The 23,342-nt window shown below is 40.2% G+C and overlaps 5 protein-coding genes across 10 annotated transcripts in view; 1 reads left to right on the top strand and 4 right to left on the bottom strand.

Moving 5' to 3' along the window:
* The window catches only part of LOC103672271 (olfactory receptor 4A47-like), a 27,012-nt gene extending 23,711 nt beyond the window's left edge, over positions 1-3,301 (bottom strand). Inside the window, exon 1 of the mRNA XM_008700935.2 lies at positions 3,188-3,301. The gene's annotated coding sequence lies outside the window, so the exon portion shown is untranslated. The remainder of the gene's footprint in view (positions 1-3,187) is intronic.
* Positions 1-3,317, bottom strand: part of LOC103672267 (olfactory receptor 4A47-like) — a 50,322-nt gene extending 47,005 nt beyond the window's left edge. For 4 of the 6 annotated variants that reach the window (XM_040639107.1, XM_040639110.1, XM_040639111.1 and 1 more), the window contains exon 1: positions 3,188-3,317. The gene's annotated coding sequence lies outside the window, so the exon portion shown is untranslated. The remainder of the gene's footprint in view (positions 1-3,187) is intronic. The other 2 variants (XM_040639106.1, XM_040639109.1) reach the window with 1 other exon arrangement.
* The window catches only part of LOC103672269 (olfactory receptor 4A47-like), a 12,947-nt gene extending 9,623 nt beyond the window's left edge, over positions 1-3,324 (bottom strand). Inside the window, exon 1 of the mRNA XM_008700934.2 lies at positions 3,188-3,324. The gene's annotated coding sequence lies outside the window, so the exon portion shown is untranslated. The remainder of the gene's footprint in view (positions 1-3,187) is intronic.
* Positions 3,030-6,895, top strand: LOC103672268 (class I histocompatibility antigen, Gogo-OKO alpha chain). The gene is made up of 7 exons (XM_008700933.2): positions 3,030-3,601; positions 3,863-4,132; positions 4,329-4,604; positions 5,198-5,473; positions 5,597-5,710; positions 6,116-6,148; positions 6,497-6,895. The coding sequence occupies exons 1-7, from the start codon at positions 3,520-3,522 to the stop codon at positions 6,499-6,501; spliced, it is 1,056 nt and encodes a 351-aa protein (XP_008699155.1). The 5' UTR covers positions 3,030-3,519; the 3' UTR covers positions 6,502-6,895.
* A 9,097-nt stretch (positions 6,896-15,992) lies between these two features.
* Positions 15,993-16,956, bottom strand: LOC103672272 (olfactory receptor 4A47-like). The gene has a single exon (XM_008700936.1). It carries the CDS (start codon positions 16,954-16,956, stop codon positions 16,027-16,029), a length of 930 nt encoding a protein of 309 aa, XP_008699158.1. The 3' UTR covers positions 15,993-16,026.
* Between the last annotated feature and the right edge of the window lie 6,386 nt (positions 16,957-23,342).

Here is a 23,342-nt window from a genome sequence, read left to right as displayed (position 1 = left end):
AATAATAAAGATTAGAGCAGAAGTTAATCATATAGAAACCAAAACAAAACAAAACAAACAAACAAAAAATAAATAAACCATTAGAACACATCAACAAAACTAGGAGGTGGTTCTTTGAAAGAATAATCAGATTGATAAACCCCTAGCCAGACTTATCAAAAAGAAAAGAGAAAAGACCCAAAAAATATATAATCATGAATAAAAGAGGAGATCTCACAAACACCAAAGAAATACAAAAAATTATAAGAGAATATTATGAGCAATTATATGCCAATCAATTAGGCATTCTGGAAGAAATGGATAAATTCCTTGAAACACATAAACGACCAAAACTGAAACAGGAAGAAATAGAAAACCTGAACAGACCCATAGCCAGCAAAGAAATTGAATCAGTAATCAAAAATCTCCCAACACACAAGAGTTCAGGCCCAGATGGTTTCCCGGAGGAATTCTACAAAACATTTAAAGAAGAATTAATATCTATTCTTCTGAATCTGCGAAAGAAAGAAAGAAAGAAAGAAAGAAAGAAAGAAAGAAAGAAAGAAGAAAAGGAAAGGAAAGGAAAGGAAAGGAAAGGAAAGAAAAGAAAAGAAAAGAAAAGAAAAGAAAAGAAAAGAAAAGAAAAGAAAAGAAAAGAAAAGAAAAGAAAAGAAAAAAAGAAAAGAAAAGAGAACTTCCAAGCTCATTCTATGAGGCCACCATTTCCTTGATCCAAAAGCAGACAAAGACCCCTCTAAAAGAGAGAATTACAAACGAATATCCCTGATGAACATGGATGCAAAAATTCTCACCAAGATACTAGCTAATATGATGCAACAGTGCATTGAAAGGATTATTCACCACAACCAAGTGCAATTTATTCCTGGGCTGCAATGGTCATTCAATATTTGCAAATCAATCAAAGTGATACGCCACATTAATAAAAGAAAGGATAAGGACTATATGATTCTCTCAATAGATACAGAAAAAGCATTTCACAAAATACAGCATTCTTACTCGATAAAAACCCTCCACCATGTAAGGATAGAGGAAACATACCTGAACACCATAAAAGCCATACATGAAAGACCCAAAGCGAATATCATCTTGAGCAGGGATAAACTGAGAGCTTATCCCCTAAGGCCAGGAATAGGACAGGGATGTCCACTCTCACCACTATTGTTCAACACACTGCTGGAAGTCCTAGCCTCAGCAATCATACAACAAAAATAAAAGGCATCAAAATCAGCAAATAAGAAGTCAAACACTCACTCTTCACAGATGACATGATATTCTATGTAGAAAAACCAACGACTCCACCAAAAAATTGCTACAACTGAAGGAGGAATGCAGCAAAGTCACAAGATATAAAATCAAGGCACAGTAGTCAGTTGCATATCTATACACTAAAAATGAAGTAGCAGAAAGAGAAATCAAGGAATTGATCCTATTTACGATCATACCCAAATCCATAAGATACCTATGCATAAACCCAATCAAAAAGGTAAAAGATCTTTACTCTGAAAACTAGAGAACATTTATGAAAAAAATTGAAGATGACATAATTTAATAGAAAAAATACTCCATACTCATGGATTGGAAGAACAAATATTGTTAAAATGTCCATGCTACTCCAAGCAATTTACACATTCAATGCAATCCCTATCAAAATACCATCAGCATTTTTCATAGAGCTGGAACAAACAATCCTGAAATCTCTATGGAACCACAAAAGACCCCGAATAGCCAAAAGAATATTGAAAAAGAAAACCAAAGCTAGAGGCATCACAATTCCTAACTTCAAGTGGTATTACAAAGCTGTAATCATCAAGACAGTATGACACTGGCACAAAAACAGACACATTGATGAATGGAACAGAATAGAGAACCCAGAAACGGACCCTCAACTCTATGGTCAACTAATCTTTGACAAATCAGGAAAGAATATCCAAAGGAAAAAAAAAAAAAAAAAGACCGTCTCTTCAACAAATACTGTTTGGGAAAATTTGACAGCCACAGGCAGAAGAATGAAACTGGACCACTTTCTTACACCATACACAAAAATAAACCCAAAATGGATGAAAGACCTAAATGCGAGACAGGAATCCATTAAAATCCTAGAAAGGAATGTAGGCAGGAACCTCTGTGATTTCCGATGCAGCAACTTCTTGCTAGATATGTCTCCAGAGTCAAGAGAAACAAAAGCAAAAATGAACTATTGGGACTTCATCAGGATAAAAAGCTTTTGCACAGGAAAGGAAACAATCAAAACTAAAAGGCAACCTATGGAATGGAAGAAGATCTTTGCAAATGTCTTATCAGATAAAGGGCTAGTATCCAAAATCTATAAAGAACTTATCAAACTTAATGCCAAAAAAAACCTAAAAACTCTGGTCAGGAAATGCACAGAAGACATAGACAGACATTAAAGTATATATATATATACAGGAAAAAAAAGAGAGAAGGAAGCAAATCATAAGAGACTCAAGAATAGAGAACAAACTGAGGGTTGATGGAGGGAGGTGAGTGGGGGGATGGGCTAAATGAATGATGGGCACTAAGGAGAGAATTTGTTATGATGAGCACTGAGTGTTGTGTGTACATGATGAGTCAGTAAATTCTACTTCTGAAACCAGTATTACACTACACGTTAACTAGGATTTAAATAAAAATTTGAGAAAGAAAAAAAGCAAATATGAATGTCCAGCAGTCTTCTAATGTGACAGATAAAAAGGAGACTTGCAAAAATGCAATATTACAAAGATCCAATTTCTCCTTACCTTGCTTTTGGGGGGAAACAGTTATTTTTCACAAAAACAATTTTGTTCATTCAAAATGAGCTCACGAAAAAATTTTAAAACCCGTTTTATTCCTAATATGGTAAATATTGATAGATATAACCCACATACACAAAATTATCCTTGGAAGTCCTCACTAATTCTTTTTTTTTTTTTTAAGATTTTATTTATTTATTTGACAGAGACAGAGACAGCCAGCGAGAGGGGGAACACAAGCAGGGGGAGTGGGAGAGGAAGAAGCAGGCTCCTAGCAGAGGAGCCCGATGTGGGGCTCGATCCCATAACGCCGGGATCACGCCCTGAGCCGAAGGCAGACGCTTAACCGCTATGCCACCCAGGCTCCCCATGGAAGTCCTCACTAATTCTTAAGACTGTACAGATATCCTGAAAACAAAATGTTTGAGACTCACTGACTCAGCCGTGAGATGATGTGACAAGAGCATTCCGTGCAGGAGAAGAGGGGTCAGGACGAAGTCACAAATCCCTGGGGCTGTCTCTCAGGGTCCTGGCGCAAGGGCGGTGTCTGGGTCAGGGAAGCCCAGTGCTGGGGAGTCCCCATCTCCCCTGCTTTCACTTCTCCCGCTCACAGCCAGTCAGGTCCTCCTGCCGGGATACTCATGACGCGACCCCAGGTCGCACTCCCATTGGGTGTCGGGTTTCTAGAGAAGCCAATCAGCGTCATCGTGCTCCCCGCTTACAGTATTTTCTCTGGACCGCGGGCGACTCAGCTTCTTCCCAGAACATGTGGATGGCGGTCAGCCATCCCCGAACCCTCTTCCTGCTGCTACTGTCGGGGGCCCTGACCCTGACTGAGACCAGCGCTGGTGAGTGCGGGGTCGGGAGAGAAATCTCGGCAGCGTGGGAGGAGGGAGAAGGCTTCCGGACCCACCCAAGCGCTGCTCCGCCGCCTGGGACCTAGAGCACTCACCTCCGCCTCGCCCACACCGTGGTCCCGACTCTTCTCCCACGACTGCCCCTTTTCCGCTGCACAAGCCCCATCCCCTCTCCTGCGCGCCGAATCCACTGGGCCCCGTGCCGCGCCTGGAGGAGGGTGGAGCGGTGTTCTCACCCCCTCCGCGCCGCAGGCTTCCATTCCCTCAGGTATTTCCGCACGGTCATATCCCGACCTGGCAGCGCGGAGCCCCGGTACTTGGAGGTCGGCTATGTGGACGACGCGCACTTCGTGCGGTTCGACAGCGACGGCGCGAGTCCGAGGGCTGAGCTGCGGGCGCCGTGGTTGGAGCAGGAGGGGCCGGAGTTTTGGGACTGGAAGACGCAGAACACCAGGACCTGCACACACATTCTCCGAGGGAGGCTGAACGAAGTGCGCGGCTACTACAACCAGAGCGAGGAAGGTGAGCGACGTGGGCTCGGGCCCAGGTCACGATCCCCACTCTCACGGACGGGCCGAGGTCACCCCGAATGTCTGGGGCCAAGAGCCACCCCGAGGCTGCGGTTTTCACCTGTCCTCAGAGCAGGGAAGAGCCGCTGGGGCCGCTACTGGGTTTTAAGTTTAGGCTTTCATGATGACCCGTGGTGGGGCGGGGCCAGGGTCTCACACCTTCCAGAGTATGATTGGCTGCGACATGGGGCCTGATGGACGCTTCCTTCGCGGGTACTTTCGTAACGCCTATGATGGCGCGGATTACATCACCCTGAATGAGGACCTGCGCTCCTGGACCGCGGCGAACTCAGAGGCGCAGATCACCAGACGCATGTGGGAGGCATCTGGTGTAGCCGAGAGGAGTAGGAACTACCTGGAGGGCTCGTGCATGGAGTGGCTCCGCAGGCACCTGAAGAATGGGAAGGAAACGCTGCAGCGCTCAGGTACCAGCGACCTCCCGGATCCCCACTCCACTGGGGCTGGCTTTCCACAGGGAAGGGAGAATGGACTCAGTGTCAGAATACCGCCCCTTCCGTGGGAGGGGAGAAGGAGATTCCTCTTGGAGTTCATATTCCCACTAGAGAGTGGCTCCCCTAGAGGGCTGCTTTTCTCTGAAGAACAATTGAGGAATCCAGTCTCTCCCTGGAGGCAGGTGGAGACCATACCTGAAATAACCCATCAGCAGCTCCCTTCCATCCTGGCAGCCACCTTGTGAACCCTGATTTTCCCTCTCAAGGCCTTGTTCTCAATCTGAGAACAGCTTTGGAGGTCTGACTTCAGGTTTTGAGTCATTGACCCTCCACTGCAGTCAGGACCCTAGTGTGCTCCCCACTCGAGACCTGTACTGTCTTGTCCTGGGATCTCTCCTTGATTCTAAAGCATTATTCCAGATCCCCTGTACTAAGCTGGTGTCAGGGTTTTGTGCTTTTTCCTTCTAAACCAATTGTCCTTTCCATCCTTAGAATGGTCACAAGTGCTGCTGTAGTGATCTGACAAGGTAACCAAAAGTGTGGATTTCCTGATTCTTCTTCCTCAGAATCCCCCAAAAGACAAGTGACCCGCCATCCCATCTCTGACCATGAGGTCACCCTGAGGTGCTCGGCTCTGGGGTTCTACCCTGCGGAAATCACCCTGACCTGGCAGCGAGATGGGGAAGACCAGAACCAGAACATAGAGTCTGTGGAGACCAGGCCTGCAGGAGATGGGACCTTCCAGAAGTGGGCAGCTGTGGTGGTACCTTCTGGAGAGGAGCAGAGATATACATGCCATATACAGCACAAGGGACTGCCCGAGCCCCTCACCTTGAGATGGGGTAAGGAGGGGCTTGGGGTGGAGCCTCTTTTCAGAGAAAGTAGGTCTGCAGCAGAACATCTGTGAGGTCATGACTCAAGCCTGAGGTCTGGGGCCCTCACCTTCCCTTCCCTTCCCTTCCCAGAGCCACCTCCTCAGCCCACCATCCCCATCATGGGCATCATTGCTGGCCTGGTTCTCCTTGTGGTCACCGGAGCTGTGGTGGTTGGAGCTACGATGTGGAGGAAGAAGCACACAGGTAGAGAAGGGAGTGGGGGGAATCTGAGTTTTCCTGTTCCACTGGGAGGTTTTAAGCCCTTGGTAGAAGCTTGTCCTGCCTTGTTAATGAGAAGTACCATCTATATACATGTGCTTGGCCACTCTGGAACCAATTGCTAGCCCTCACTCCTTAGTAAAGACTTGTGCAAATGAAGGACAAATTTTTCACTTTTATTCTGGTGTTGGGGACCTGATCCCCAGCAGCTGACCTCCAGGTAGACAGTCCAGTGCCCCTACGTATCCTTTCTTCCTGTTTTCTAAATCAGCCATGAGTCTTCAGTTAATAGTTCTGGAAACTTCATTTTGGTAGAGGACTCGGGTATTCCTCTGGATACCATAGTCCAGCCTTCTCCCTGGCCTCTGACATGATAGTTTCTTCCCACAGGTGGAAAAGGAGGGAGCTACTCACAGGCTGAAAGTAAGTATGTAGGGAGTGATCTTTGAGACCCTGGGATAGTGTAGATGGGACCCCATGGGGGAAATCAGCCACCCCATAGCTCCTCCTTTAGTCTCATCTCTTGTGGGTTCTGACCACATCCTGTTTTTTCTACCCCAGGCAGTGACAGTGCAGGGCTCTGAGGTGTCTCCCAAGACTCATAAAGGGGAGACCCTGGAGGGCCTGAAGTGGGGAGGGGTTGGGGCAGAGGAGACATGACTGGGTTATGAGGATTCTTTGAGTGGGACATTGTAAGCATGTGGTGGGCTGTGGAGATGTCAACACTTCCATGATTGACCTGAATTTGTTCATGATTATTTTCTTTCACAGTGTGAGCCAGCTGCCTTGTAGGGGACTGAGTGATGCAAGATTTATTTACACTCTCACTTTTTTGACATCAAGAGCCCCCGACATCTCTATCTGCTAAAGGTGTCAGAATATGTATATGTTCCTATTAGCATAATACGAGGAGGTGGGGAGACTGGTCCAACCTTACCTTACGTGATACCCTACATGACCCCTTCCCAAACTAACCTGTGTTCTCTTCCCTGACATGCTTTCCTGTTCTAGCAGAGACGGGATTGGGTCATCCCCATCCCTCCCTGTCTTTACTTCATGTTTGCCTGAGAAGTAATATTTTACTTCTCTATTGAAAATCTGGATATGAATTTGTTTTTTCTATTCTTGTCATATAGGACTAGTGTGGTAATAAAGGAGAAGACTCCTAAAGTTGAGATAGGAAATCAATGGAAGCACTGAGAACCTTCCAGAATCTGCCAAATTGCTGTGCAGTCTGTGGTAGGTAGGACAGGAGAGGCTGTGAGCAGCCAAGTGTGGACAGAACTGTGCCTGGTTAGTACTCGGTGCATTGTGGGCTTTAACATGGTCACTTCTCAATTGAGTCATCTTTGCTATTCCCTAGTCCCATCAGTGGAACCTTGTCCCACCAGGACTTGTGATCACAGGGACTCAGACATCACCTGTCTCTAGGCCATGGGCATTAAGAGCTTCCTGTGACAGGTCAGCCTAGGCTCTGGCTTGGATCAGGCCCTGAGCCCCCAAATTTGGGTGGTTTTTTTTTTTTCTTTGTTTTTATAGAGAATTAGACCTATTCTTATTCTTGTGTATGAGTTTTGGTCTCATTTTCCTCTGGTGTTCCCGAGTCTGTGACAGTCATGGGAGTCCTATGGCCTCCCATTGTTCCCACAAAGCCCAGTGAGCCTCTGCACACAGAAGTCTCTGTGGTATCACAGTATAAATTTTCAGACTCATTCATCTCTTCTCCTCCTTCTAGGTCTGTTCTGGATCATTCTTTCCATCTTTTCCTCATCTTTTTTAAAATGCAGATTCTGGAGTGAGAGAAAGGATCTGATCATTTCTCGTCTTTATTTAATTTCAGTTAGCTTTTGTCTTCTCTGCTCACCTACCTGCCCCTCTGCCCATAGATCTCGTGATCCTAGTCCTGGTTCCGCTCCTAATTCATACAGTGATAAAGCAGTGTCTAATTTGAATTCACGTCTATCTCGAATATATGATCCGTAAGCCTAGGTACAACTTTTCTGAAGAGCTATAATTGTTTCCTGTGCGTGCAGGTGTGGTGTGCAATAGAGGCAATGGGGGTGGACAGGGGAGACCAGCAATGGGGAGAAAAGTGGTAGCTTCCACAAACAGCTGTGACCTGAGGCTCATCTAGAAGAGAGAGGGTCACTATACTGCTCATTCATTCAACTAGCAACTGTCAGATATAGGAGCACTACTTTAACATCTAGGATACCTCAGTGAACTAAAAAGAGGCTCAATCTGCCCACCTTGTGGGGCACATGTTCTGGCAGGTAGGGGTAGACTGTATGCTAGTGAATGAGGGAAGTGTGTATGTTAGAAGTTGGGAAGTGCGTGGAACAAGATGACCCAGAGTGTACCTGTGTGGAGACAGGGAAGATGGCTACTTTGCTGTGGTGGTTACTGTGAGTATCACTGAGAAGGTGACCTCTGAGAGATCTGAAGGACATGAAGGAATTATTTAAGAGGATGTCTGGGGGAAGTTCTTTCCAGGTACGGGTACATCTAGTGCACACGCACTAAGGCAGGAGCATGTCTTGTGTTCAAGGAGGGGTGAGGAGACCACTGTGGCTGGAGCAGAGAGCAGTCAAAATGAGGTCAGATGCCTTAAGATTAGAAAGGTTTGGAGTTTTCTCTGTGTGAGTTATGGAGTCACAAAACGGTTTTGAAAAGATGATCCACGTAGTACGACCTCTCCTTAGATGTATCTGTTTGCCTATAAGAGACTCTTAACTCTAGGAAACAAACTGAGGGTTGCTGGAGGGGAGGGGGGCAGGGGTGGGGTGTAATGGGTGATGGGCATTAAGGGGGCACTTGATGTAATGAGCACTAGGTATTATATGCAACTAATGAATCACTGAATTCTACCCTGGAACTAATAATACAGTATATGTTAAATGAAGTGAATTTAAATAAAGAATTTTTAAAATAATAATATATTACATTTCATATATTTATTTTAAAATATGCTTTAACATTTATATTTATTGTGCATAATTTATATTTTTATATCACATGTTTATAAGATATATATCTATGTGTATGTGTGTGTATGTTTCCATATAAATATATACAGTTTCAATTAAAACACCTTGGGATCTGTTGTTTAAAACAAGGAGTGAGGAATCCTTGAGGGAATACTTTCAGAGAACAGGGATTCAGAAATATTTTCTAGTTTTATTGAGAAATAATTGACATATAACATATTGTAAGTTGAAGTGTACAACCTGTTAATTTGATACATTTATATACTGCAAAATGATCACCACTGTAACTTAGCTAACACCTGCATTGTGTCACGTGTGTGTGTGTGTGTGTGTGTGTGTGGTGGGAAAATTTAAGTTCTACTCTTTCAGGAATGAGAGTTTTTCTTTATGTTGAGCTGATAACCACTTCCTTAATCTGCCACCTGGCTTTACCCCTTGGGAGAGAAAATATGTTTCTCCCGCCATGTCGTGCATTTTCCTTAGTACAAAAAGCCATTTAAATGTGTATGTAAGGGAGAGGAATTAAGATGGAGGAGGAGTAGGGGAACCTAAGTTTGTCTCGTTCCTCAAATACAACTAGGTAGTCATCAAATCATTTTGAACACGCAAGAAATCAATTAGGGATCTGAGAAAACAAATGCTGCACTTCTACAAGTAGAAAAGTGACCACTGTTTGGAAGGTAGGTGTGGAGACTTGAATCCAGTGTGATAAAGCTGAGGTAGGGACCTCACTTAACGAGGCTACTGCAAAGTATTATAAGAAGTGGAAGGGAAGCAAGGGCAAAAAATGAACTACTGGGACTTCATCAAGATAAAAAGCATCTGAGAAAAAAAAAAAAGATAAAAAGCATCTGCAAGCAAAAGAAACAGTCAACAAAACCAAAAGACAACTGAGGGAATGAGAGAAGATATTTGCAAATGACATATCACATAAAGGGCTAGTGTCCAAAATCTATAAAGAACTTATCAAACTCAACAACCAAGGAAAAATTATCCAATCAAGAAATGGCCAGAAGACATGAACGGACATTTCTCCAAAGAAGACATACAGACGGCCACCAAACACATGAAAAAACATTCAACATCACTCACCATCAGGGAAATACAAATCAAAACCACAATGAGATACCACCTCAGAATGGCTAAAATTAACAAGTCAGGAAATGACACATGTTAGTGAGGATGTGGAAAAAGGGGACCCCTCTTATTCTGTTGGTGGGAATGCAAGCTGGTGCAGCCACTCTGGAAAACAGTATGGAGGTTCCTCAAAAAGTTGAAAGTAGAGCTACCCTATGACCCAGAAACTGCACTACTGGGTATTTACCCCAAAGATACAAATGTAGTAATCCGAAGGGGCACCTGCACTCCAATGTTTATAGCAGCAATGTCTACAATAGCCAAACTATGGAAAGAGCCCAGATATCCATCGACAGATGAATGGATAGAGAAGATGTGGTAGGTATATACAATGAAATATTATGCAGCCATCAAAAAATAAAATCTTGATATTTGCAATGACATGGGTGGAACTAGAGGATATTATGCTAAGCAAAATAAATCAATCAGAGAAAGACTAATTATCATGTGATCTCACTGATACGTGGAATTTGAGAAACAAGGCAGAGGAACATAGGGGAAGAGAGGAAAAAATGAAACAAGATGAAACCAGAGAGGGAGACAAACCATAAGAGACTCTTAATCTCAGGAAACAAACTGTGGGTTGCTGGAGTGGAGGGGGGTGGGAGGGATGGGGTGGCTGGGTGATGGACATTGGGGAGGGTATGTGTTGTGGTGAGTGCTATGTATTGTGCAAGACTGGTGAATCACAGGCCTGTACCCCAAAACAAATAATACGTTATTAATTAATTAATTAATTAATTAAAAACAACAACAACAAATGGAGTGCAAAATTAGAACTTTTAGAAGTGTGCTACAGTGGGGAATGTGCCTGGTTTAAAGGTGCTCAGGTGGTGAAGCAGGGCAGAATCCCAGACATGACAACATGGTATCAGGATCCCCAGTGTCCCAAGAAGAATGGGGGTGCCTGAGTGTGGCAGGGTTCCCAGGCATAGGACGGGGGAAGCCATCATGAGAACAATGAGGCTAGGTGCTGGCATTTTGCTGGGCATTGCCATAAACTTCGAACTGTGGCACCTGGGACAAGTTTCCAGGGATGGGTCCAGCAAAAGGCAGAAGCATGAGAGATCCCACCCCTCCCCCAGGAGGAAAAGCTTGGCTCCACCCTCCAGGAGTACGTAAAACTTGGGAGTATTGAAACTCACTCACATGCCTGAAATAAAAATGCTTGGTCGTAGGCCAGATGAACATAAAGTTCTGACGGAAACCAGGAAGATAAGTGATTGATTGCTTTTCTGTGAGGGTTCACTGGAAGGGCACCTGAATTTTTAGCTCCAGAGCCAGAGAGAGGGTGCAGCCATATTCACCCCACCAATCAGTGCTGAAAGGGTTCCGGGAGCAAAACAGTGCCATCTAGTGGAGTGCAGAGCTGCTTACACCAAGCCCTGCCTCCCTCTGCCTTGGAGAAGCATTTCCATTAGAGCAAGTCCACCTGAGAATCAGTGCAACAGATGCCTCCCCTGGAAGACCAGCACAAACAACTTGCTCACACCAAGTTTACTATCACAGAGGCTGCAAAGCTTCAGCTCGGGGAAAACAGTATATAACATTCTTTGTATTTTCATTCTTTAATCTTCTAGTATTATTTTTTCAGTTATTTTCTTATTTTTTTCAATTCTTTTCTTTTTTAATTTTATTTTTATCTATACCTTATAGATATTTATTTATTGTTTCATGGTATTTCATTTTATTGCTTTACCTTCTTTCTTATTTTGGAGTCTAGTTCTTTGAACAAGCAGACCAAAACACTCCCAGGATCTAGTCTTTTGTTTGTTTTTTGTAGTTGTTATTGTTGGGGTTTTTTCTTTCATCTTTTCTTTTCTAGACAAAATGACAAGATGGAGGAATTCACCTCAAAAAGGGGGAACAGGAGGCAATACTCACTGCCAGGGATTTAATCACTAAAGACATAAGTAAGATGTCTGAACTAGAATTTAAACAATGATTATAAACCTACTAGCTGGGCTAGAAAAAAGCACAGAACACACTAGAGAATCCCTTACCATAGAGATAAAAGCATTAAAATCTAGTCAGGCCAAAATTTAAAATGATATTACTGAGATACAGTCCCAAGTGGAGGCCATAAAAACGAGGATGAACAAACCAAAACAGTGAATCAGTGATATAGAAGATAAAATGATGGAAAACAAGGAAGCTGAAAAGAAGAGGGAAAGAAAACAGATCATGAACAAGGCATAGGGAACACAGTGATTCCATAAAGCAAAGCAATATCCACACTATGGGAGTCCCAGAAGAAGAGGAGTGGGAAAAGGGGGCACAAGGTTTATTTGAACAAATTATAGCTGATAACTTCCCTAATCAGGGGAAGGAAACAGGCATTTAAGTCCAAGAGGCACAGAGAACTCAATAAATCAATAAAACTCAAAATCAATAAAAATAAGTCAACACCTTGACAGAATATACTGAAACTTGGAAATTACAAAGGTAAAGAAAAAATTGCAGAAGCAGCTCAGGACAAGAGAGCCTCAACCTTCAAGGAAGGATAGATACATAAGGCTGCCAGTAGTCCTGTCCAAAGAGACCTGACAGGCCAGAAAGGAATGGCAGGATATTTTCAACACAGCTCGATCAGTGGAGAAGGTGGTGATTGGGTGCAAATATACAAATATGCAGGACACAACCCTAAGACCACCACAGTGATGTGAGAGACACATATGGACACAGCTTTGTGTCTCCCCTCCATGCTACAGGTCCTCAGTGAGCACATGAAGACCAGCTAGGAGACCATCAAGAGGAGAATTTTCACAGGCAGATGAACCCACTGTGGACAGCAACAAAGAGACCAAGGGTATGAGTGCCCATGCAGATGAGTTTCAGGCAAAGGTTTACATCATGCATGAATGGTCTATGACAGTGGAGCCACCACAGGCAGCCACACTGTGAAGAGGACCTGAATGGTTGCAAGGACAAAACCTGTAGCACATGGCACAAGAGGAGGCCATATCCCTGTCACTCGTGATGTTTCATAATACAGGGCTTTGCAGATGGCCACACAGATGCTGAGCAAAGACTTCAGTCACACACTTCCTGAAAGGGATGGTTTTTCCTACGGCAGCATTTTAGGGGTCATGGATGAAGAACAGCGGATATGTAGAAGGCACAAGTCACACAGGCAGAAAATGGAAGCAGTACCCAAGGTCAAGAAAGATGAAATGAAAAGACCCACTCACCGATAACAGTTCTCAGTACTGGAAAGCTGTAAACTCTTCCTAAATTAGGGGCACATGGATAGTTCAGTCAGTTAAGCATCTGCCTTCAGCTCAGGTTGTGATCCCAGGGTCCTGGGATAGAGCCCCACATCAGGTTCCCTGCTTAGTGGGGAGTCAGCTTCTCCCTCTCTGTCTGCCCCTCCCCGCTTTTTGTGCACTCTCTCTCTTTCAAAATAAATAAATAAAATCTTTAAAAAAACAAAACTCTTCCTAAATTAATCCTCCTAAATTGAATCTCCTAAAAATAATATAGGACTTCTTTTGTGACTAAACTATTCTAAATTTCTTTTAACTTATCACCTTATTTTAATGTTAAACTTATTTATCATATTTCAATGTAAAATTATTTACGTTAAACTTGTTTTTGAAATGTAATATGGAAGAATAAGCAAAAATCTGAAAAGGAATAGTAATGAAGGATTGCTCATCTCATCACATATGTGATAACATGTATAAAACAGATGTGTTATATATAAGTTAAAATAAGTTTAAAATAGTTTAGTTACAAAACAAAAGTCAGTTATTATTTTTAAGAAGATTAATTTAGGAAGAGTTAAAGTTTTCCAGTACTGAGAACTGCTATCCATGAGCAGGTCTTTTCATTCAACAAGTCATCTTTCACGACCTTTGGTACTGTTTCCAATTTCTGCCTGTGTGACTCATACCTTCTAGATATCTGCTGTTCATCCGTGACCCCTCAAATGCTGCTTGGCACTTTCGCTGAAGGAAAACCCTCTCTTTAAGGAAGTGTGTGGCTTAAGTCTTTGCTGACCATCCATGTGGCCATCTGCAAACCTATGTGTAACACAAATATGTTATATATGAAAGCAATTACATTGTGTATCAATGGGGACATGAATAAAGAGATGAATGAAACAGAAGTGAGTCCTGATTTGTATCCAAATAAAAACAAGACTTTAGAATGTTAGAGTCAGGATTCAGATCAATGGCAAAAAGAAAAAATATGCAAATGTAAAAAAAAAAAAAACCTGAAATTTAGAGAACCAACTATTCTTCCATCCGTCTTCAACTCCTATATCAAAATGAATTTCAGATGGGTCAAAAGTTTAATGTAGGATATATAACCTCAAAAACGCTTTAAAAATTAACTGCCAAAAAAATAGTTCAAGAATATTTTGGTATGAGTGAAGTGGGGAAAGTTTAAAATCAGGATAAAAACCCCCAAAAAATTAAATATTAAAATTTAAAGACATTTTTGCATGCCAAAATCATTCTATAGACTATACAAAAGTTAAAAACACATCACAAGCCAGAAAGATAATTGTTACATACACAACAGTAAAGGGATCATTTCTTCAGAATGTGATCAATTACAAAAATCAGTATGAAAAAAGATCAACAACTGAATGAAATATGTAAAAGCATTAATAGATGATTCACAGAAAAAGAAATACAAATTATGTTAAACATGAAAAGATAAACTCAATAATATGAAAAAAAATTATATTTTAATCAGATTATCTATGCCATGAATATTTATCAGGTACGGATTGTTGAGAACGAGACACAAATACTCTCACAGACTGTGAGCAGTATAGTTACAACTACAGTCTCAAGGATGGCAGCTTAATAATAACTATGAATACTGACATTTAACTATCTGATCATTGATTCAAATACATATATCAACAATTCTACTCCTAGGAACTCATACTTGCACATGTTCAAAAACATATAATTATTGCAAAAAAATTTGTAGAAAAAGGTTAGTAATAATATGAACAGAAATGGATACATTTATTTTAGTAAATGTTTATAAGTGAGTATATGGAAAAACTAAGAGATCCGCATGGACTGGTATGGAACATCTTCAAAATGTTGCAAGAGATTTCACTTATATGTGGAATTTAAAAAACAACAACAACAAGAATCAAACAAAAACCAAAACTGGGCTCATACATACAGCGAACAAACTGGTGGTTGCCAGAGCAGGGGGGGGATGAAGGGACAGGCAACATAGGTGAAGGGGATGAAAGGCACAAAGTTTCAGTGATAAAATAAATATGTCACAAGAATGAAAAGGACAGTATAGGAAACACAGTCAAAAGCAATGTAGCAACTTTGTATGGTAACACATCAAAACTATACTTATCGCGATGAGCATCTCATAATGTACATGATTTCTGACTCACTATATTATATACCTGAAACTAATATAATATTGTATAATAACTATACTTTAATTAAAAATTAAAAATACACTATCCTAACTTAAAAGTTTATTTAAAAAAAAGAAATTGCATAATAAAGGCAAACATGTCAATACACAGAGAAAAATTCACATAGATATATTTAAATCCAAGTGCATTTGCAAAGTTGTTCCCTCATGAGTCTTAAACGGATTAAATGACTAATGCTGGGGAAGAGGAGTAGAGACCGTGCTGAGAGAAAAGTAGGTAATTTATTCAACATGTTATCCAATTGTGTAAGATTTGCTCTTTTACTCTTTATTATTATCCATCACACTTCAATTTTTCTTATAAAAACAATATTATATCTAAGGCAACAGAAATTTAATAAACAAGACAGTCTAACCATCATTAAATATTATAAAGAGTATAATAAAAAGAATTACCTTAATGACAAGAATCTAATGAAAAATAATGTCTCAGAAAAAAAATTTTTAAACATAACTTAATTAAAACTTATTGTAATCATATGAAAATTTCCTCACTAATTCATTACCCATTGTTGACTCCTTGCGATAAAGGCATTACACCTTTGTAAATAAAGTGATCTACAAGAAACTGTAGATCTTACATTCTAGCAAGAAGGGAAATGTTATTATAGCACAGTCATCTTGTTCATTCTCTAATTTACTTAACCTCTTGACACAAAGAGTGCCAGAATCATATTAAGAAGACTTCTGCATATTTAGAAAATGGGATCTAAGGTAAAATAATTCTCTTCATGGTGAATAAAACACTTATCTACTAAGAGATATGACATTTCTTCCCCAGAGCTTCTTCATGGCATTTGTCATCTCAGAATTTCTCAGGGTGTAGATCAGTGGGTTCAGCATGGGGGTTATGACTGTATAAAAGACACTCAATGATTTGTCAATGGGGAAGGTCTTAGCAGGTCTTACATACATGAAAATACATGGAACAAAGAAGAAGACCACCACAGTGATGTGGGAACCACAGGTCTGGAGGGCTTTCCGCCTCCCTTCTGGACTAAGGTTCTTTAGAGAGTGCAAGATGACACCATAAGAGGTGAGCAAGAGCACAAACACAATAGTGCAGATCATTCCCCCATTGGCTACCACGAACAGGCCAATGACATGGGTGTCAGTACAGACCAGTTTCAGTAAGGGGTACATGTCACAGAAAAAGTGATCAATGACATTGGGGCCACAGAATGGGAGTCTATAAATAGTGCTAACCTGAATTACTGAATGCAGAAAACCTCCGACCCAGGACACTACCAGCAGCACAATACACACCCACTGCCTCATGATAACCAGATAATGCAAGGGCTTGCAGATGGCCACATAGCGGTCATAGGCCATTGCTAGGAGAAGAAATATTTCTGTTCCACCAAAAAGGTGCTCTGTAAATAGTTGGGTCATACAAGATTGGAAGGATATGGTATTTTTCCCAAACAACAAGTCTGAAATCAATCTGGGGGAAATGGAAGATGAATAAATGACATCCATACATGATAAGCTAGCGAGAAACAAGTACATGGGTGAGCCCAGGGTCTTACTGACAGTTACTGTCACCACAATGAGCAAGTTGCCCACCACAGTCAAAATATAGAAGAGCAAGAACATAACAAAAAGGACCTTCTGTTCCTTTGGATCCTGGGTGAGGCCCAACGGGACAAAGTAACTCACATTGTTTTGTGGTTCCATCTAGTCTGCATAAGAGCTGACTTCACATATTAGAATCAGGTGATCTACAAAACAAGGGGGGAAACTTTTAAATGCATTATAAGATTAATTTTTTATTGACTCATTCAATTAAAAGACTATGAAAGGAGTATCTGTTTGGTCAAATGTGTAAGAGACGTTATAATTTCCAGTTGAACAAGTCATGGTTTCCTACACTCAGTGATACCATACATAATAATTACCAATGAAATAAGTGTCATTATAAAAATAGTCACACAATGCGAAGATCAGGGGTAGGAATATGTTACCAAACATCAGTCAAGGAAGACTTCCAGAGGGGCAATGCTTTAGCTGAGTTTCAAAGGAAAAGAGGAAGGACAAGAAAAGAAGGCAAGAGAATTCCATGCAAAGGTGCACAGTTTATAAAGTCAAAGAAGTGAAATACTTGAGACCCATTTAGGATAACTGACATGCTCAGAGTGGATCAAACTAGGAATGGAAGGTCACTGCCTTCAACTGTCTCTTCCCTCACTGAGACCTCCTTCTTAGGGTCTTTTGTTGGATATACCTCCTTTTCCTGACCAATAAATGGGAAAGCACTTCAGTGTTATGTCTCTCCCTTAATTTTTAAACTTCACATATACAGCATCTCTAAATCTGCGGATATCTCCAATTGGATATCATTTCAGGACTTATGAAACTAAATCTTTAATTTTCCACAATAACCATAAGTGTTTTCAGCTCACTAAATGGTACTTTCCACATCATTGCTCAGACAAGAAATATCACAGTGTCCTTCATGCCTTTCTTGCTCTCATACCACGTATTGATACCTTTAACAAATCCTTTTAACCCTCTTTAAAATACATCACAAACATGACCATTCCCCCACCCCCACTGCCTCTCTCTCACTGCACTAGGGTCCAGTCACATCCCTTACCTTGCATTCTGGCCACCACCAGTTTGTTGTCCGGATGCTGCCAAATAATCCTTTTAAAATCTGATTCGGATGCATCACTCCACTGCTCAGGATACCACAGTGGATTCCAATCACTCACTCACAACTTAACGAATCACATTTTACATTACAGTAACAGGAACGGTAATCCCCATTTCACAGTTGAACAAAGTGTAGCTCAGGTCAAGTAATTAATTTTCCAAGGTCACATGGTTTTTTGTTTGTTTGTTTGTTTTAATGTTTTTTTATTATATCATGTTAGTCACCATACAGTACATCCCTGGTTTTTGATGTAAAGTGCGATGATTCATTAGTTGTGTATAACACCCAGTGCACCATGCAATACGTGCCCTCCTTACTACCCATCACCAGCACACACGTTTTTAAGTGATAAAACTAGGATTAGAATGCAAGTTTGCTTTATCTCAAAGTGATCTAACTTTTATATAATAAAGATAAGTCATACAATTGCAAAGCCTGGTCTCTACTATTTTTTGTTTGTCTTACCTTGTGTAGGCATATCCACGATCTGAAGGAACACAGTTTACTCATTCACAGGGACCTAGAATTTTTCTGTCATCCAGTTTGACAAGAGAGGGCAAAAAAACTGCATTATTACTTGAGGATATATTAATTTCATTCGACTCTCTATCCATTTTCTCCATGGAGCCTTCTGGTTATTCAGAAGGTTGCTTTTATTACATCGTAGATTACTTCCTAGTAATTCCAGTGTCCACAGAAAAACAAAAATTTAGCACATTAGGATAATTTATCAAAAAGACAAGTAAACCCCATCTTTACATAAGAAGAGAACAACTAGTCATTTGCCAGGGAGATTTTTCTCAAGTAACTTCTTTCCTACTAATTTCTAAATAGGAAAATATCATTCAACTGTTTAGTCTTCTTCATTCTGTCCTGTTGGTTTGCTCAGATTAGCTGATTTGAGATTTTTAAGAGACATTCTTGTACTTTTCATTAGGTAATGCTTTAAGCCTAAGAGAAACCTCCTAAAAATATGTATCCGTTGTTAGGAGCATAGCATCTTCTTCCCAATAAGAGCAAAGATCGCTGGACATTTTATCCCTTCTAACCACATTCCTCATTAAGTCCTAGAATTGGAAAATGTCCAAGACTGATTCTTGCTTAATTAAATTCACCAGGAATTTCCACAAAAACTTTAAAAAAAAAATACCTCTATAAAGATACTATTAGGCCAAATCACATAATTAGGGTCAGAAAGATGTAACATAAACAAACAAAAAACATAGCTTTAGAACCATTGTGAGACTACTGCCAAGTCAAGAAAAAAATTTCAGCCCAGCCACTTTGTGTTAGGGAAGATTAATTCATCATGTATTTCCCCTCTTGTCATAGCAAGTTTTTCTTTCCTTTTATTTAATAATCAATTTTAGTGTGGTTAGATAGTTCATTTACTCACAGATTTAGACATAATAACTATTTATTAAATTATTAATTTCTTTAATTTGGAGTTCCTGTTTACTGCCAGGAAACATGCTATGAGTGAGGACACAGCAATTAATGAAATAGGGGGAAAATTATGCAAAAGGTCCTTCCTGCATAGACCTTATTTTCTCACAATAGAGTCAGACAGTAAATAAGGGGACAATTTACTAAACTAAATATAGTCTTCATCAGGGCTAATAATACAGCAAACGGCGTACTCATGGAGATTTCTACTATGGAGAAGGTGATCGGGGAAGACCTTTCTTCAAAGGTGGTGTTTAAGCTGCGATGCAAAGGACAGATAGCGACTACCATCAGAAGCACTGTTACAGGTAGTAAAATTAAGTAAACATTCTAAGTAATTTGTTCTCACTTCACTGATGGCATGACCTATATATCGAAAAACCTAAATTTTCACAGGGATTTTTATTCCATTGCTATGTGAAAAGGAGGTTGTGAGCGTGGGCTCACTCATTTTGTGCCTGATTATAGTGGGAAGGTTTTCAACCTTTCCCTGTTGAGTGTGGTGTTATCTGTGGATCTGTCATATATGGCTTTTATATGTTGAGGTAAATTCCTTCTATACCCAATTTCTTGAGATGGTTCTTTTTAAATTTCATTCTCTAAATGATTTTTATTTTACGTTTTTTTATGTTTACAGAGCATCTAATTTCTTGTGCTACTGGCAAAAGATAGAGAGTTCTATATTATTTTTGAAACTTCCTTGGAGGTTTACATTTATTTTTAAGATAACAAAACATATTTTATTTTGCCTTAATTTGACCCTCTGCCAGTGGACTCTATTTCTTTATGTAAATCGAGGTTTCTTTTTTATTTCTTTTTTCTTTTATTTCTTTAAGTTTTTATTTAAATTCTAGTTAGTCAACATATAGTGTAATAGTAGTTTCAGGAGTAGAATTTAGTGATTGATCACTTAAGTAACAGCCAGTGCTCATCACAACAAATGCCCTCCTTAATACTCATCACCCATCTAGCCCATCCCCTATTAAAAGATTAATCTTATAATGCATTTATTGTTAAAATGCCTATGCTACCCAAAGCAATATATACATTCAATGCAATCACTATCAAAATACCTTAAGCATTTTTCATAGAACTTGAACAAATAATCCTAATTTTGTATGGAACCAGAAAAGACCCTAAATAGCCAAAGTAATGTTGAAAAAGAAAACCAGAACTGGAGGCATCACAATTCCCAACTTCAAGCTCTATCACAAAGCTGTAATCATCAAGATAGTATAGTACTGGCACAAAAATAGACAAATAGATCAATGGAACAGAACAGAAAACCCAGAACTGGACCCTCAACGCTATGGTCAACGAATCTTGGACAAAGCAGGAAAGACTATCCAAGGGAAAAAAGAGTCTTCAACAAATAGTGTTAGGAAATTGGGCAGCCACAGGCAGAAGAATGAAACTGGACCACTTTCTTACACCATACACAAAAATAAAGTCAAAATGAATGAAAGACCTAAATGTGAGACAGGAATCCATCAAAATCCTAGAGGGGAACATGGGCAGCAACCTCCTTGACCTCTGATACAGCAACTTCTTACTACACACGTTTCAAGAGGCAAAGGAAACAAAAACGAAAAAGAACCATTAGGACTTCATCAGTATAAAAAGCTTTTGCACAGGAAAGGAAACAATCAACAAAACTAAAAGGCAACCTACAGAATGGGATATGATATTCCCAAATGACATATCAGGTAAGGGGCTAGAGACAAAAATCTATAAAAGACCTGTCAAATTGAACACCCAAAAAAACCCAAAAAATCTAGTCAAGAAATAGGGAGAAGACATGAACAGACATTTCTTCAGAGAAGATATACAAATGGCTAAGAGACACATGAGAAAATGCTCAACATCACTCAGCATTAGGGAAATACAAATCAAACCCACAATGAGGCCACCTCACTCCTGTCAGAATGACTAAAATTAACAACTCAGGAAACCACAGATGTTGGGGAGGATGCAGAGAAAGGGGAACCCTCTTACTCTGTTGGTAGAAATGCAAACTGGTGCAGCCTCTCTAGAAAACAGTAAGGAGATTCCTCAAAAAGTTAGAATAGCGCTACCCTATGACCCAGTAATTGCACTACTAGGTATTCATCCAAGGAATACAAACATAGAGATTATGAAGGGGTGTGTTCACCTCAATATTTATAGCAGGAATATCCACAATCGCCAAAAGATGGAAAGGGCACAGATGTCCATCAACAGATGAAAGGATAAAGAAGATGGTATATATATATATATATATATATATAATGGTATATTACTCAGCCATCAAAAATAATGAAATCATGCCATCTGCAGTGATGTGGATGGAGCTAGAGTGTATTATGCTAAGTGAAATAAGTCAGTCAAAGAAAGACAAATACCATATGTCACTCATGTCGGATTTATGAAGCAAAACAGATGAGCAGAGGAAAAGGGAAGGAAAAATAAAATAGGATAAAAACAGAGGGAGGCAAACCATAAGAGACTCTTAACTATAGGAAACAAACTGGGTTGCTGGAGGGTAGGCAGGCAATTGGGTGATGGGCATTAAGGTGGGAACTTGATGGAATGAGCACTGAGTGTTACATGCAACTGATGAATCACTAAATTCTACCCCAGACTAGTAATGCACTATGTCTTAACTAAATTGAATTTAAATTGAAAATTTTTTAAATAAAATAAAATGAGTCTCTTGTAGGCAGCATATAGATGGGTCTTTTGTTTTTGTTTTTGTTTTTTTATCCATTCTGACACTCCATGTCTTTTGATTGGAACATTACCCCACTTACATTCAGAGTAATTATGATAGATATATATTTAGTGCCATTGTATTACCTATAAAGTCAGTTGTTCTGGAGACTTTCTCTGTTCCTTTCTAGTCTTTGTCACTTTTGGTCTTTCTTTCCCACTCAAAGAGTCCCCTTTAATATTTCTTGTAGGTCTGATTTAGCGCTCACAAGTTTAGTTGTTTAGTTTAGTTTTTGTCTGGGAAACTTTTTCTCTCTCCTTCTATTCTGAATGACAGCCTTGCTGGATAAGTATTTTTGGCTGCATTTTCTCCCATCTAGCATGTTGAATATATCAGGCCACACCCCTGTGGCCTGTCAAGTTTCTGTGGACAGATGTGATGTGACCCTGATCTGTCTTCCCTCGTAGGTTAGAGATATCTTTTCCCTTGCTGCTTTCAGGATTCTTTCAGTATTTTGAAAATTTAACTACAATATGTCTTGAGTGTTGGCCTTTTGTTGATTTTGATGGCAGTTCTCTGTGCCTTCTGGATTTGAATATCTCTTTTCTTCCCAGATTAGGAAAGTTTCCAGATATAATTTGCTCAAATAAACCTGCCCCTTGTTCCCTCTCTTTTTCTTCCAGGACTTCTATGATATGAACGTTATTATACTTTATGGAGCCACTGAGTTAGCCCTAAGTCTACTTTCATGATCCAATATTTTTCTTTCCCTTCTTCTTTTCAACTTCATTATTTTCCATAATTTTATCTTCTATATCACTGATCTCTTCCTCTGTTTTTCCATCCTTATGGTCATTACATCCAGCCAGTTTTCCAGCTTGGTTATATCAGTTTTTCATATTGGCCTGACTAGTTTTTAGGTCTTTTATCACCGCATTAAGGACTTCACGCTGTCTTCTATGCTTTTCTCAAGCCCAAGTAGTAGCCTTATATTATTTTTTAAAAAACTGGTTCAGGCATATTATTTATATCTGTTTTGGTTAGATCCCTCCTCATGACCTCTTCTTGTTCTTTCTTTTGGGATGGATTTCTCCATTTTGGCATTTCATCTCATTCTGTCTTCTGTGTGCTAGGAAAGCTTGTTATATTTCCTGCTCCTGAGAACAGCAGCTATCCTAGGAATAAGTCATATATTGTCAAAAGGCTGGCACTTCAGGAAGTGTTTCTGGTGTGTGCTGTGTGTGCCCTGCTGTTGTGTTTTGGCTGCTCTTT

The sequence above is a fragment of the Ursus maritimus genome, unplaced genomic scaffold, assembly GCF_017311325.1.
Source record: "Ursus maritimus isolate PB19 unplaced genomic scaffold, ASM1731132v1 scaffold_23, whole genome shotgun sequence".
Lineage (NCBI taxonomy): Eukaryota > Metazoa > Chordata > Mammalia > Carnivora > Ursidae > Ursus > Ursus maritimus.
This window is presented reverse-complemented; position numbering and strand designations above follow the sequence as displayed.

Coding starts and splice junctions, on each gene's coding strand:
- LOC103672268 (XM_008700933.2), top strand. CDS start 3,520: ATGTGGATGGCGGTCAGCCATCCCCGAACCCTCTTCCTGCTGCTACTG. Junction 4,133..4,328: donor CTACAACCAGAGCGAGGAAG/GTGAGCGACGTG, acceptor GGGCGGGGCCAG/GGTCTCACACCTTCCAGAGT. Junction 4,605..5,197: donor GGAAACGCTGCAGCGCTCAG/GTACCAGCGACC, acceptor CTTCTTCCTCAG/AATCCCCCAAAAGACAAGTG.
- LOC103672272 (XM_008700936.1), bottom strand. CDS start 16,956: ATGGAACCACAAAACAATGTGAGTTACTTTGTCCCGTTGGGCCTCACC.